General features: G+C 35.1%; 1 protein-coding gene across 1 annotated transcript in view; it reads left to right on the forward strand.

Moving 5' to 3' along the window:
* BLTP1 (bridge-like lipid transfer protein family member 1) overlaps nucleotides 1-14,478 on the forward strand; it is a 204,572-nt gene that overhangs the window by 25,167 nt on the left and 164,927 nt on the right. Inside the window, exons 5-7 of the mRNA XM_060013201.1 lie at nucleotides 560-638; nucleotides 1,809-1,873; nucleotides 13,516-13,702. Of these exons, the coding sequence (XP_059869184.1) occupies nucleotides 560-638; nucleotides 1,809-1,873; nucleotides 13,516-13,702 (331 nt within the window). The remainder of the gene's footprint in view (nucleotides 1-559; nucleotides 639-1,808; nucleotides 1,874-13,515; nucleotides 13,703-14,478) is intronic.

The raw sequence follows: 14,478 nt of genomic DNA on the forward strand, positions 1-14,478 counted from the left end.
GAGGTCCTGGATCATCTTCACTATCATTATTCTGAATTCTCTTTCTGGAAGGTTGCCTATCTCCACTTCATTTAGTTGTTTTTCTGGGGTTTTATCTTGTTCCTTCATCTGGTATATAGCCCTCTGCCTTTTCATCTTGTCTGTGTTTCTGTGAATGTGGATTTTGTTCCACAGGCTTCAGGATTGTAGTTCTTCTTGTTTCTCCTGTCTGCCCCCTGCACTGCTTTGGGTTTATTTAATGGCTATGCCTAGTTAAGGGACTTATCCATAGGAAGTAGCTGTTTAAACTAGTGTTCTCAAAAAATAAAATAAAATAAAATAATGTTCTCATATAGTTATTTAGTAGCTCAGTTCATAGTGATGATATGTGTGGCACTTTTATTATATTTGAGGGAAAAATGTTAGAAGGTTAGTAAGGCTTTAAGGATATCAGAAAGGGAGTAGGGAGAGAACATTTAATTATTGAGTAAATTGAATGCTAGGAGCATTTAAAGCTTTAAGGGCTCTACTGTCTTTCAAAACAATTACATTAATTGCTGTTGTTTTTTTCCTACAACAGGCTCCTTTTCTTTCTCTGTTCTTTCTGGAAAAGTCATGGTTCGTGAAATCTATTACATTACAGAAGACATGTCTATTAGGTAAGAATAAATACATAAATAAATGTGGGCCCATCTTAAACAAATTTGAAATATTTCAAAATTTTTCTTGATTATGATACTGTATTGAATATGACTTGCTTTTTATATGAGAAATGTTGGCCTTTTCAAATAAAATCATAAATCAAAAATCATTTTCTTCAGTGACTCATACTTGGTGAATTGATTTTTTTAAATGTTTCTATCAGTGGACTAATTTAGCTAAGGTTTAAGCTGGCAAAATATTATTGAATAGCAGCTTATGGAAATGAATAATCTTATATCATCTGTAGTTTTAAATATTGAGCCATTAGATTACCTGACCATTTTTGTTGTAGAATTCATTGTGGTCATTTGTTATGTAAGCAAGGATCAGAGACGTTGATAACTCTCATCCATTAGTTCCTTAGTATAGATAGTAAGTTTTTAGAATTTTTTAGCGCTTACTAGCATTTCTAATTTTACCTTAAGGTGGAAATGAAATCTGAATATAATAAGAAATGATAGTTCATATGTTTGATATATTCCATCTTCTGTAAGCCTTGAAAGAAAATCTTACTCTTATTTTTGTGATTTGCTTAAAATTTGTTACTTAGATAAAACTTGAAGATATGGAATTAGTTGAGAGGTGCTAGGGTTTGGCAGCCCTCATACCTCACTTATAACAGAGAGGTAACTTCTTTGTGAGTCTAAAATTATTTCCAAGTTAAAAGTAAAAAGGAAAAGTTAAGCTATAATTCCATGCTTCTGGGATATGAAGTGTTGTATCATTGTAGAAATGAAAGAAAATCTTTAAAAGTTTTCCCTTAGTGTGCTAATATCCCCCTTTGAAGATTTGGCTTTTAGTTTATATAATTTTAACTCCTTTTTTAAATTTTAAAAATTTTAAATTTAAATTTATAAAAGAAAAAGTTTTTTCTGTTAACACTTTATTTTCCTGTTAAATGTAATGTGCTATTACAGTTTACCTAAATAGAAGAATCTAAGAGCTTTGCAAATCTTCTTTTCCTTTCTTAACTGGAAGATTATGAAACATCTTGGTATGCTAGTGTCCTGTTGAAAATTTTGTGTATTTCCTTATTATCAATTGCCTGCATTTTATAATAACTAATTAAGAAATGAGTTAAGGAAATTGTTACTTAAGCTTTCATTTCTGTAATTTATCTTGCTTAGAATTCAAGATGGATTTATAATTTTTCGGTGGTGGAAAATGTATAACCCAAAGCAGAAGCAACATGGTGAGCTTTCATTTTTTCATGTGTTTGAAATCTTCAGTCATATAATCAGAATTTTCATTTGTAGATGTTGGAATGTCTCACATTTTGTAATAGTTAAAAATATTTTTAAAAGCTTTGGAGTTTACAGAACTGATTTTAATACCCCTTGGCTGGAAATCCTTCAGCAGCTTTCCTCTTGCATGGTTAAATGTAGTTTCTTTAGCCTATTATTTACTTAGGGTTATTCTCAGTATGACCCTTACCCACATTTCCACCCTTACCTCCTATTACATCTATGGACTTAATCCCATACTGTGGTTAGAGTGGCCTTCCTAGCACTCTTTAATCATTCTACTAAGACACTTCTCTTACTTTTCAGCTTCTTTGACTTTATTTATACTTTTACGTGACATTGTGACTAATTCTCATTTATCTACTATGGTAAGGATGAGCAGAAAAGAGGAATTGCAGACTTTGACTCTCTTCTGGTTCTGCTTTTTATCATCAGAATTTTCTCTCAGAATATTGTCCTCAAATCTTCATTTCACAACTGTAGGTGTTCCTGTCTGTGAATGTACCCTTCCTTCTCTACATTAACCACACCAGTGGCCTCAAGGAGAGTACACCTTGTCTTTACTTTCTAGAATATTGATTCTCAAACATTTTTGATCTCAGGAACCTATTACATTGTTCTAAATTATTGAGGATTCCAAAGAGCTTTTATTCATGTAAGTTATATCTATTTATATTTACTGCATTCAAAATTAAGCCTGATCATTATAGAAACGTTTTTATTTCATTAAAAATACCTATCATAAATCCATTACATATTAAAATAAATAACAAATTTAATGAAGAATAACTTTTCCAAAGCAAAAAAATTAGTGAAAAGAGTGACACTGTTTTATATTTTGCAAATATTTGAAATATCCTAATGGAAGATAATTGAATTCTCACCTCTGCTTTTATATTCAGTCTGTTGTACCATATACTTCATGTAGCCTTTAAAAAACTCCACTGTCCACTCATGGGAGAATGAGAAAAAGTCAAACATGTTAGTATAATACTATCAAAATAATTCTGACTTTGTGGTCCTCCGAAAAGGGTTTCAGTATCTCCCCAGAGGTCCCTGGACCATACTTTGATAACTACAGAGATTTTAAGTGGGACCTGGGAGTGTAAGGTCAAAAGAGGATGAAACCCCTCCACCTTTTCTTAGCGATGAAGACCTCTGTTTCTGGCACCCCATTGAGATTCTGAAATGGTGGTTGGTTCTGTATAACTTTGGAATTTTGCAATTAAATGTTGGGTTTTGTGTGTGTGTGTGTGTGTGTGTGTGTGTGTGTGTGTGAGCTCACCTAGGAATCTTACCATCGTATATAACTTGTTTGTATAGGAAAATAGGTTTAAAGTTCCAAAAGTTTTAAAACTTATCAAAACTTTGAGCTATCCTAAATTACTTTTAGATTTTGCTGTTGTTTCACCATTGTTTAGTCTTTTTTTAAACTGTCATTTCCTTGCTCCCACGTATCTTTTGCCCCTCCTATATAATACATAATAATGTACTCTACCTTGAAAAGGTTGGCATTAGTTGGTTACAATTTGACATCTGAAGAGGTAATGAAATCAGAATGATTAGAAGAAATAATGGCAAATTTCATGTCTGGAAAAAGTTTTCTAAAAATTAGAGTTGTACATTAGATAATTTTGAACAGAGGCTGAGTGACTTCATATGATAAAAGTATTCTGTGGGACTTTGGAATAGGATTTTTACAATCTTTCATCTGTGATTAAGAATGGCTGGCTGTATGTTATTACCAGTCTTCAGTCTGTGATTTTAGAATATCAGTTGTTAAACCAACCTTTTTACCTCTTTTCTTAGCATTTACTAGAAGCATTCTCACAGGAAAAAAAAAGTGTTCTTTAGATATTATGTTAGTGCATTGGGAATCTTTTAAGTTTTGACTTTTTATGAAATCTGAATAAATTCAAAATTTTGAGTCACTTTGCTACACTGTTAACCATGTTAAATGTTGTGGAGAGAATTTTCTTGCTTTTTTTTTTTTTAATTTTTAAGTCTTTAAAGGTGGCAGTTAAGTAAAGATATCTTACACTTTAGAGATGGTTAAAGCTCATTCCTGAGAGCCAAGTTTTTTTGAGCTCAGTCCCAGCTTCTAACACATTTACTTAACTTTGTGCAGGCCCAGTATTTCTGCCTCTGATTTAGTTTGAAAAGTCCATCTGATTTGTTCCTTAGAGATAGATTACTTTAGGAGAATATTTTTCCTCAGCACATCATGCTTCTTTTAATCTTGTAGTCTGTTAGGTGACTTGCTGTTTTGACTTAATCTTTTTTTTTTTCTCTTTACATGTTTAGTTAACATAAGCTTTGTTGTTAACAAGGTTACAATGGAGCTGAAACAAAAATTCTCTTCATTTATATAGCTTGTTTGTGATAAAAAAACTATTTGTATATTTATATTAGGAATTTTATTCCCAATTTTTTTTTTTTTTTTTTTTTTTAGTGTTTTAAAATGTTCATGTGAACTGGTAAAGCTGTAGGGGGTGGTGGGGTGAGGAAGCCCATTCGGCCTTAGGGCACCTCCACCCCATGCTTTTTACCCCAGGATTCTAAGGAACACAGTTAGGAAACAACCAATTTTTCTCAAAATCTGTTACCAATTTGGAAACAATTAATGTTCTCAAAACCCCTCATTTGGCAGATGGAAAATCAGAAACTACTGTGATTATAGCTGGTAAAATTGGGACAAAAACCCAGGTCTGCTAACTTCCAGTCTAGTGCTTCTTATATTTATAAGACAACCTTGTCAAATGTGGCCTAAGAAGGTTCCTTAGAAGTTCTTATGGGTAAATACTGATCACAGCTTATGGGGAGGAATGAAGACATTTGCAGTATCCAGAGGCAACTGCACGACTTAAACTAAGCCTACCGCGATTGCCCATTTCAGAATATTCTTTGACACAGGGAATACCATCCTAAATTGTTTATAGTCTTTTTTTTTTGAAGAAAATAATTCATTTTATCATGAAATGTAACATCTTAAAGTGGATTGCTATTCACCAAAACACATGGATGAGGGTCAAGAGTAACTGACCCAAGTTCTTTAGGAAAGAGGTAACTTTTGATAAAAATCTTTACCTAATTGAACAGATTTTTATTTTGAATTCACTTTACTGATCATTGTGTTAAGTTGGAGTGGGGGATAAAAAAAAGAGGTGCTATCCACATCCACTTGAGGGAATACATGCATACAAACAATTGTAATTAAAGAAAAAATGGAGCAATGAGTGTGTGTTAAGGAAAAATACTGAGAACCATCTTCAAAGTTGGTCCATACCAACTTTTGTATGGACCACTTGGTGTGGTCCCAGCTGGTTCATGGTTTGATGATGTTGAAAGTTCTGCCCATTGGTCAAGAAGCAGAATGGTAGATGGAGGGCTGTTGTGAAAGTTCCATCTCTTAGGCAGCATGCTTGATGATGACAGTGAGTAGGACTGTGTCATGCAGAGGCGGAGTGGGTGGGAGGGTAGCTCAGATGGAATAACTGGTTTGACCAATGGCAATAAGGTTGGAAAATGGATGTTTAGGAATTAACAACTCCATTTGGTGGTAAATATAAGGTAAAGGAATAATAGGGGATAATTTGGAAGCTGTGCTATGGAGGATATTGAACACCTGGCAGCCACTGCCGTGAAAGGTTTTTGGGCAGGGGAGTGATATGAACTTAGCTCATTTCAGAGAATATAGCAAAATGTAATCACTACTTGAGATGCATAACCCAAGACTAATATAATAGCTCAAATATTAGCCCTTCCTTGACTGGCTCTCCCTGTCATTTCTTTGTGTCTTGAATTCTTTTTGTCACTCTTAATGTTAACATAAATCTGTGTCTCTGCTCTCCCTCTGTAATTGTCCATAATGTAGAACAGAAATATTACCATAATTTTTGGATATTTTATGTTTTTCTTAATATTGAATAACATTTAAATTATTTTTTCCAAATTGTTCTTTCTCATTTTTTTTATGCCAGCGGTTTGCAGTAGAAAAAAGATCTCACCCCTCCATTTTACAGTGATGTTAAAAGTTGGTAGACTTTATCAGTTATCACTTTTATAATTCTAATTATTTGCTCATAGTTTTACCTACATTTAAAAATTTAAATGTATGTGCTCATGAATAGCACAGCTTTGGTGAATGGTCAAAGAAGTTTCTCTTCCATATGCTTTTAAAAGATATTCTTTGTTGTAAAGGATGACGTTCTTAACAATGTGCTCACAGTTACACCCTTCAAAGGTAAAGACACAATGCCACATAACAGTGCAGGAATTAGCAGTTTGGTCTAAGTACATTATTAGTCTAGCATTTATAAGGGACAGAATTTATCAGTAGAATATAGTGTAGAGGAATGAACAGGCTGCAAAGTAAGCTTTTGATAAAAAGTTGGACAATATTATGGAATATAGGTTAAAATAGTGAGCTCTATTCAGTAGCAAGACCTTACATTCTGGATATTACTTCTTGCTGATTAAGGGAAGATCCATGTGCTTTGACAGTTAACCAAGCAGGAAGTAGAGATGATTGATAGTTCTTGGTGGAAAATTTAGAAGCCTAACTGGGGCATGTGCCTGAGAAGATACATGGCCACTAGCCTTCCAAGGAGATAGGCCCCATTGGTGGGTAGGACCAAGATTTTCATTAGGAAGTTTTAGAGCTGCTCTATTATGAGAAAAGAGGTGTGTTAAGTGCTGACACTACTATGCCATAGAGCTTGGTTGGGATAATTTAAGCCAGGAGCAGATTTAAAGTTGTCACTTGTCCAGTTTAACCCTTTAAAAAAGAGAAAACAGAACACATCTAATTCATTTACCATAGAGTTTGTTGTGAAATATGCCCTAGGTCACGAATTAGTGATCTGTTATAGGTGGTTGTTGGCTAAAGGCCACTTAATGAGGATATCAGTCAAAAATTTTATTTTTAGGGTATTTAATTTTAAGGGATTCTTTTGGAAAATAAATAGCAGGGCCAGTTGCCTCTTAATATGTGGTGATATATCATAGTGTTTAAATTCATACTAGTCTGACAAACTAGGCATGCATCCTTCTTATCCAGAGGAATTCTTGGGCTGTTGAGAAGCGAAAGGATGATGGTAAAGTATGTCCCTTTCTGTTATTTTGTTGCTTAGAAGTTTTAGCCTAATATAATCTAGTACTTTTAAATTTGTAGCATCTAGATCTTGTTTGTTAAATACATAAAGGAAATAAAAATCCCTGAACAATTCTTAAAAGGTCAGCAGACTATTTTGTCTTTGTGCTAAGTGTCGATTCTAAGTATTACAAGGCTTTGTCAGCACTTCTGCACTTTAGATTTTTTACTGCAAATAACATGTGTCCCAATTATATAATTAAATAAGTGCCTTTTTCCTGATTTCCCTTTGGAAAACAAGAAGTCTCAATTAGCTGTTTGCTTAGGAGACTTAAGCTGTTCTACAACATTCATTTACTTTTTTCCTCCATAAATTAACTGCTTGTTAAAAGCCTTTTATGTCTATACTTCTATCTATTGGGTATTTTATTAAAAAATGAGTTTGGGAAGCCCATTATGTGAATGTTAGATGACAAGGAGTATGAGAAAGAGAAAATTTCTGCCTTCAAGGATAGAGCAGTGTTAATGTAGAGAGAAGATTTAAAAGAGCCAGTTGATTATACCTTTCTTAAATTATGTATAAAATAAAGTTTTCCATTTGGCTCCCAGTATCATCAGAATGAATGAAACCTAAAAACTGCTTTTAAAATTTCCAGGAGAGATAAATGTCAGTGAGAAATCTAGTGTTACCAGAATTTAACAATTAAATACTACATTTAAGTTTTGACTATTGATCAGTTTTTTTTTTTTTTATAAAATGCAAAGAAATAACTGGACCCGTTTTGTACATTTCTGTTTTCAGGGATTAATAACTTTTTTGCTTTTGAAATAGTCATTACATTTATTAATATAATTGATAAGTAATTTTATTTTGTGGTTAAGAACCTATTTAGAGACCTGGATTTTAGTCTGCTTCCTAGTTATATAATCTTGGGCTCTGACTGCTAAGGTTGTTGTGAGGATTAAATGAGATTATATGAGTAAAGTGCCTAGAACAGTTCCTGGAACATAGCAACTGTTCGATAGAGGTGAGCTGCTTTTGTTATTATGATGAACATTATGTCATATTATGAAATGAAAAATTATTTAAAAAGAAGAGAATTCAGTACAAATCAAAAGTGAATACATAATTTATATGACTAGTAAGGATTTGACCTGCAAAGTCAAGGGAACTAACTAGTATTTATGGTATACAGCAATCCTACAGGTAGGTAGAGGTATTCTCATTTTATAGATGAGAAAAATGAGGCTCAGCATGGTTAAGGTACTTGCCTTAGGTCACAGCATTGGTAAATAATGTTACAGGAATCCAATCTTATATCCTTTCTACTGTTTATTTACTGCCTTTTTCTAATTCCTGGAGAATCTAGTGTAGGATTCCCCAACTTTCTTCTTTCCCCCCCAGAAAAGCTGTATATGTATGTTGCTGAAATTAGGCCTCTGTACACTGGTGCTGGATTAAATCTCAGAGACAGAGTTTTGGGTGAAGTAGAAAGAAATAGCTTTATTACTTTGCCAGGTAAAGGGGGCCACAACGGGCTAATGTCCTCAAGACTGTGTGTCCCACCCTGGAGCGGGTAGTGAGGAATCTTATAGTGTTCAAGGAGCAAATTGTCATTAGCTTGTGGACATTCTTCTGATTGGTTGGTGGTGAGGTCATGGGGAGTCAGCATCATCAGCCTTCTGGTTCTAATCAGTCTGGGGTCTGCGTGCTTGTGGGCAGCATACAGATAATTTCTTCCACCTGATGGGGGTTTCAGTATCTGCAAAACAGCTCAAATGACATGGCTCAGAATATTATCCGTAGTCCTTGAGGAAGAACTAAAGGTCCTTGACTTTGTTTAATGGCTAAAGTATTATTTTGTCTTGCTTGACTATTTCCCTTTCTTTCTGCATTTTCCACTTCTTTGATTAAATTAATTCTTTGACTAAAGTTTTTCTAGAGACAAAGGCAGGCAGAGGACATGGGTGGCTCTCTATTCTGAGAAGTTCTCACAGGGTCCTTCTTAGTTACGTGTGTGTGTGGGTATGCATGCAGGTACTCACATGTCTATATGTGAGAGATACATGCCTTTGAAACCTATCTGTCTTTTGGTAGAGTGCTCATCTATCTGTTAGGGCAGGTGTTTATTTATGAGGATGTGCCCTGTTGACCTGGGAAGGTAACCCAGTCTATGTGTGGGGTACCTCTGCATGTGGGCTCTGTATGTACATACTTATCTTGTGAGGGTGATGCTATGAGTACTGAATATGCTAGTACAGTAGTACTTGTATTCATGCATCTGCATGGATGGCTCTGTGAGAGTATATGTATGTATGTGTTTGTCTTTGTGAGTGGTTCTGTGTTTGAGTGCTTAAATGAGTGCATGCCCCCCTCTGTATATGTGTGCTCACCTCTGTGTATGTGCTTTTTCCTATGTTTCTGTCTCTATGGGTGTGCTCTTGGGCCACCTTTTTGCATCTGTGTTTGTTGGGATAGGGGTTGACAGATGGACAGGGAATTGCCATATGGAATTTTCCTGGGGATGGCAGAAAGCTGGGATTATTGACAGAAAAGATCCTGGGCAAAGACTCTGAAGAGAATAAGGCCATGTAAGCTTGGAGATCAACCACGCTTGGAGATCTGATTTACTGTTTAATCACATAGCTTGCTGGCTGGACTATTAGTAATTCAGGTGAAACAAATAGAAGCAATAGAACAAAGAAGTTGAGTGTGAACTCAGCTAAATTTCTCTATTTAAAAATATGAAACCAAAAGCTGCTTTTAAAATGCTTATAGATTCACTATTTCTTCAGTATTTTTCTAAAGTGATTTTTGGAAGGAAAAGAGTGGTCTGGGCATTTTGTTCAATCTTACTTAAAATTTAAAAGCCCATCTATTATTTCTGTTTAAGGATTTAACATATTTATTGAGCCCCTTCTACATACCAGGCTCTGTTTTAGGCACCAGGGATAGAAGAGTGAACACAACAGGAAAAAATCATCTCTAAAGGAGTTTACATTCTAGTTGGGGGAGGTGACAATCAATAATAAATAATGCAAAAAAAACAACAGTTGGGAAAATGGGTAGGGATTGTTGAGAGGATCTTGCAGTGTTTTAGTATTAAGTATTTAGTGTTTATCAGTGTTTTCAAAATACTTTCAGAGATTAATACCTTTATCTTTGTACCTTGTTGTCTTTAGTAAGTTAATGTAGCCATATTCTTTCGTTTCGGTTATATTGAAAGAAGAGAATCAGAAGTGCATGTCCAGCAAGTTGAAGATCAAATTGAGAATAATCCTGTTTCCATTTTTATACAGTCATCATTTGTTTATTCATCACTGCTGATCCAGTTAGGAGCTAGTCCAGACTCTTGATTTTCCCCATGGCTCCTTCTGTAGCTCATCCACTGGCCTTTATAGTATATTCCTAACGATCAAGGCATTTGTATTCAGGGATCATGATCAAGTGTTCCAAAAGTAAATTTGAAAACAAATGCCTTAAATGAGTTTTGAGGTAAATTTTGATTGAGTTGCTTTATGACCTTGAAGAATTGCATAATGATTAATTCCTACTTGTATAGATCAAAGTGGGAATAGAAAAATAACCTACTTTGCATTTATTATGCTTCCACATGTTGGGTTTCCCAAAAGTCTTAGATCTATTTGTTTGAGGATATTTTTGTTTTACTTAGGAGTATGGTTTGTGGTAAGATGCTCTGTTCCTCTTTCATACAAATGAGCCCTACTATGTACTAAGAATTGTTCTAGGCACCAGAGAAACGATAGTGAATAAAACAAGTTTTTTCTCTTAAAGAGCTTGCTTCATTCTGAATCCTTGCTTGGGAAGGATTCAGATAATTAGCGAGTAAATATATGTAGCATCGAGGAGTGAGTGAGGAAAATATGGCATTGAGGAGAGTCAGAGTAGGGTCAGTAGAGAAGAGAGTGCTGTTTTGCAGGGAGGGTGCTGTGTACATAAGGAAGTCGGGAGAGGCTTCAGTGATAGCGGATGGTTAAACAGAAACATGAAGCAAGTTAAGGAAATGAGTTATTGTGACTATCTGGGGGAAGGACATTTCCTGGTTGTTCAGGTTCTGGTTTATAACCAAAATGGAGGCCAGTTTATTGGAGGGAGGACTGGAAGGGGAGAAGAGTGCAGATCCTATAAGATTTTATATGTCACTTTTAAAGGAACTTGGTATCAATGAGAGAGGAGACCATCAGAAAATTAGGAAACAGGAGAGTGACATGATTTTAGTTAGGGTTTTTTTTTTTTTTTTTTTTTTCGGTACGCGGGCCTCTCACTGTTGTGGCCTCTCCCGTTGTGGAGTACAGGCTCATGGGCCCAGCCGCTCTGTGGCATGTGGGATCCTCCCAGACCAGGGCACGAACCTGTGTCCCCTGCATCGGCAGGCGGACTCTCAACCACTTCGCCACCAGGGAAGCCCTAGATAGGATTTTTGAAAGATCTGGCCACTGTGTAAAGCACAGGCATAAGGGAAATAAGGGCAGAAGCAGGGAGAGTAGTTACGAGGCTATTGTGTTAAAACAGGTGATGGGGACTTGGGCCAGAGTGGTGAGGAGTGGTTTCTGGATATATGTTGAAAGAAAAGCTGACAAGATTTGCTGATAATATCTGGGACAAGAAAGAAAGAGAGCAGTCAAATTTTTTGGCCTGAGCAATTGAAAAGATTGACTTGCTGTTGATAAGGTGGGGAATATTGTGGAGTAGGTTTGGGTGGGAAAATCGAGTGTTTGGTTGGGTATGTCAAGTGCGTGATGCCTGTTAGACATCAAATTGGAGATATTTGAGTAGGCTGCTGGATATTTGACCCTGACATTTTGAGAAGAGGTCATGAGTGATTACTGTAGAAAGGTTTAAAACCTAATGAGTGATAAAGTTTGATTTACTTATTTAAAAATGATAATGAGGGCTTCCCTGGTGGCACAGTGGTTGAGAGTCCACCTGCCGATGCAGGGGACGCGGGTTCGTGCCCGGTTCAGGAAGATCCCACATGCCACGGAGTGGCTGGGCCCGTGAGCCATGGCCGCTGAGCCTGCACGTCCGGAGCCTGTGCTCCGCAACGGGAGAGGCCACAACAGTGAGAGGCCTGCATACCACAAAAAAAAAAAAAAAAATGATAATGATATTTATAACTATTAAATCTTAGAATACTTCATATGTATTTTAAAAAAGTGTGTTTCTTATTTTTATTTTAATTTTAAGAATTTGACCTACAGCAAGAAAAAGGGGAACACACTTTATGTAATAGCTTAGGGATCGTCTTAGCTTTTAGCCATTTGATAAGTCTGAAGAAATAGGAGAGAGAACATAGGTCAAGAGCTGTCTAAAAAATATAAGAAAAGTTACAACTCTTAAGCATTAGTTTTTTGAAGGATTGTGTTTATCTTTTTTTCCTCTCTTGTCTCAGGAAGTAATGAGGGAAAAAAACCTTGATTGGAGTAAAAGTAAAAGTATTACTGTATAAAAATATGAATGTGTTGATTCATTTTCCTCAGCTTATTTTTGAAATATGAGTGGCAGTGTATTTTTCGTTTGTTAATTTAAACTAAAATTTACATTTATTTAGGGTGTTTGACATCTCATATGCTGTTTTGCTAATAATTTGAGAAGAAATTAATATTGGTGAAATTTGGTACCTTACTAAACCACAGCTTAAGCTACTAAAATGAAAGTTGGTAATTTTCTTTACCCATTTAAAAAAATTAAATTATTCTAACTGGTCATATCTAATTTTAATTGCCTTTCAATTGAATTTGTTTGACAGGGATAAAAACAGATAAAGGTTGAAAAAGAAGTCTTAAAAAACACATGTATCATTTATAACAAAATAAAGCACTGATTGTGGTACCTTTCTTCTGACCCTTTTTGGTTGACATGAGATGCACTGTCTTAGATTATTTTCTCAGTAGGAACAAGTGCCGTATCTATATTTGGATTTATTACTATTGTCACTTATATTTAATATAATTGTCTTTTATTTGAGATTACTATTTGAGTCTACAGTTTATAAAATCTTTGTTTTAGCATTGCGTAGTTTTTAAAAACAAACTAGTATTTATGAAAAGTCCTGGTTTCTATGATGCACAAGTTCAAATAATAGTGTGATGTTTAAATGCATCATACTTTGAACAATTTACTATTTATATTTTAGTATACACTTATGGCTATATTGGGGTAAAGTTTTACTCTGTTATTGGCATTGTGCTGTTCTTAGCATACAGTCTTTAAGTTTTGTTGTTATACACCCAGAATGTAGAAATTCAGATTGTTTTTAGAGTGCTAAATTGAAATACTGTAGTAAATCAGCTTTCTTCTTTCTTTTGACCATGTTTTATTGCTTTTAAAATATTATTCCCTTTTATCATAGACGTCTGTTTTAAAAGAAATCATTTGAGTTACTTTAGCTGTGGAAAAGATTTGACTTAAAACTTTGACTAAAGTTTTTAAAAAGTTGACTAAAAACTTTTTTTTTTTGTAATTGATGTCTTTAGATCCAAAGGCAGAAACTAGATTATACATCACAGTCAATGACTTTGAATTTCATGTGTATAATCGTTCGGATCTTTATGGACATCTTCAAGAATTGTTTGGTTTGGAGCCAACAATAATTCTACCCAAGAAAGAAGATGATAAAACACGAGAAAATGGAAGAACAAGAACCCAGTCCAAAATTGAAAGGTTGATTGTCAGACTTGAATTCTATTAATCTCCAACATTTAAATATCCGCTTTTATTAGAGTATTATTAACACTGTTTACCTAAACACAGCCTAATCTTTCTTTGTAGATTAACTAAAACTTTTATTCTCACAAATAAGTATATAATTCTTCAAAAATTTCAAATAATACAGAATTATGTAATGTGAAAAAGCAGTCCTGGTCTATTCTTCTCACCAGTTCTACTTCCTTCTTTGTTGATAACTACTATCAATTTGTTTTTTATTCTTTTGAATGAACATACATAAGTCTATACATACATATACATAGCTAAGGTGCATATACGATTATATTATTTTATCTGTTTCTGGGCTCTCCGTTCTGGTTCATTGACCTATTTGTTTTCTTTTTGTTTTTTTTTTTTCTGTTTTTTTTGTGGTATGCGGGCCTCTCACTGTTGTGGCCTCTCCTGTTAGGAGCACAGGCTCCAAACGCGCAGGCTCAGTGGCCATGGCTCATGGGCCCAACCACTCCACGGCATGTGGGATCTTCCCGGACCGGGGCACGAACCTGTGTCCCTTGCATCAGCAGGCGGACTCTCAATCACTGTGCCACCAGGGAAGCCTGACCTATTTGTTTTCTTTCACCAGTACCACAGTGTGTTGATTACTGTAGCTTTACATTTAAGTCTTGAAATCAGGTAGTGTCAGTCCTCCAACTTTGCTTTTCTCCTTCAGTGTTGTCTTGGCTATTGTGGGTCTTTTGCCTCTCCATATAAACTTTAGAATCAGTTTGCCA

The sequence above is a fragment of the Delphinus delphis genome, chromosome 5 (assembly GCF_949987515.2).
Source record: "Delphinus delphis chromosome 5, mDelDel1.2, whole genome shotgun sequence".
Lineage (NCBI taxonomy): Eukaryota > Metazoa > Chordata > Mammalia > Artiodactyla > Delphinidae > Delphinus > Delphinus delphis.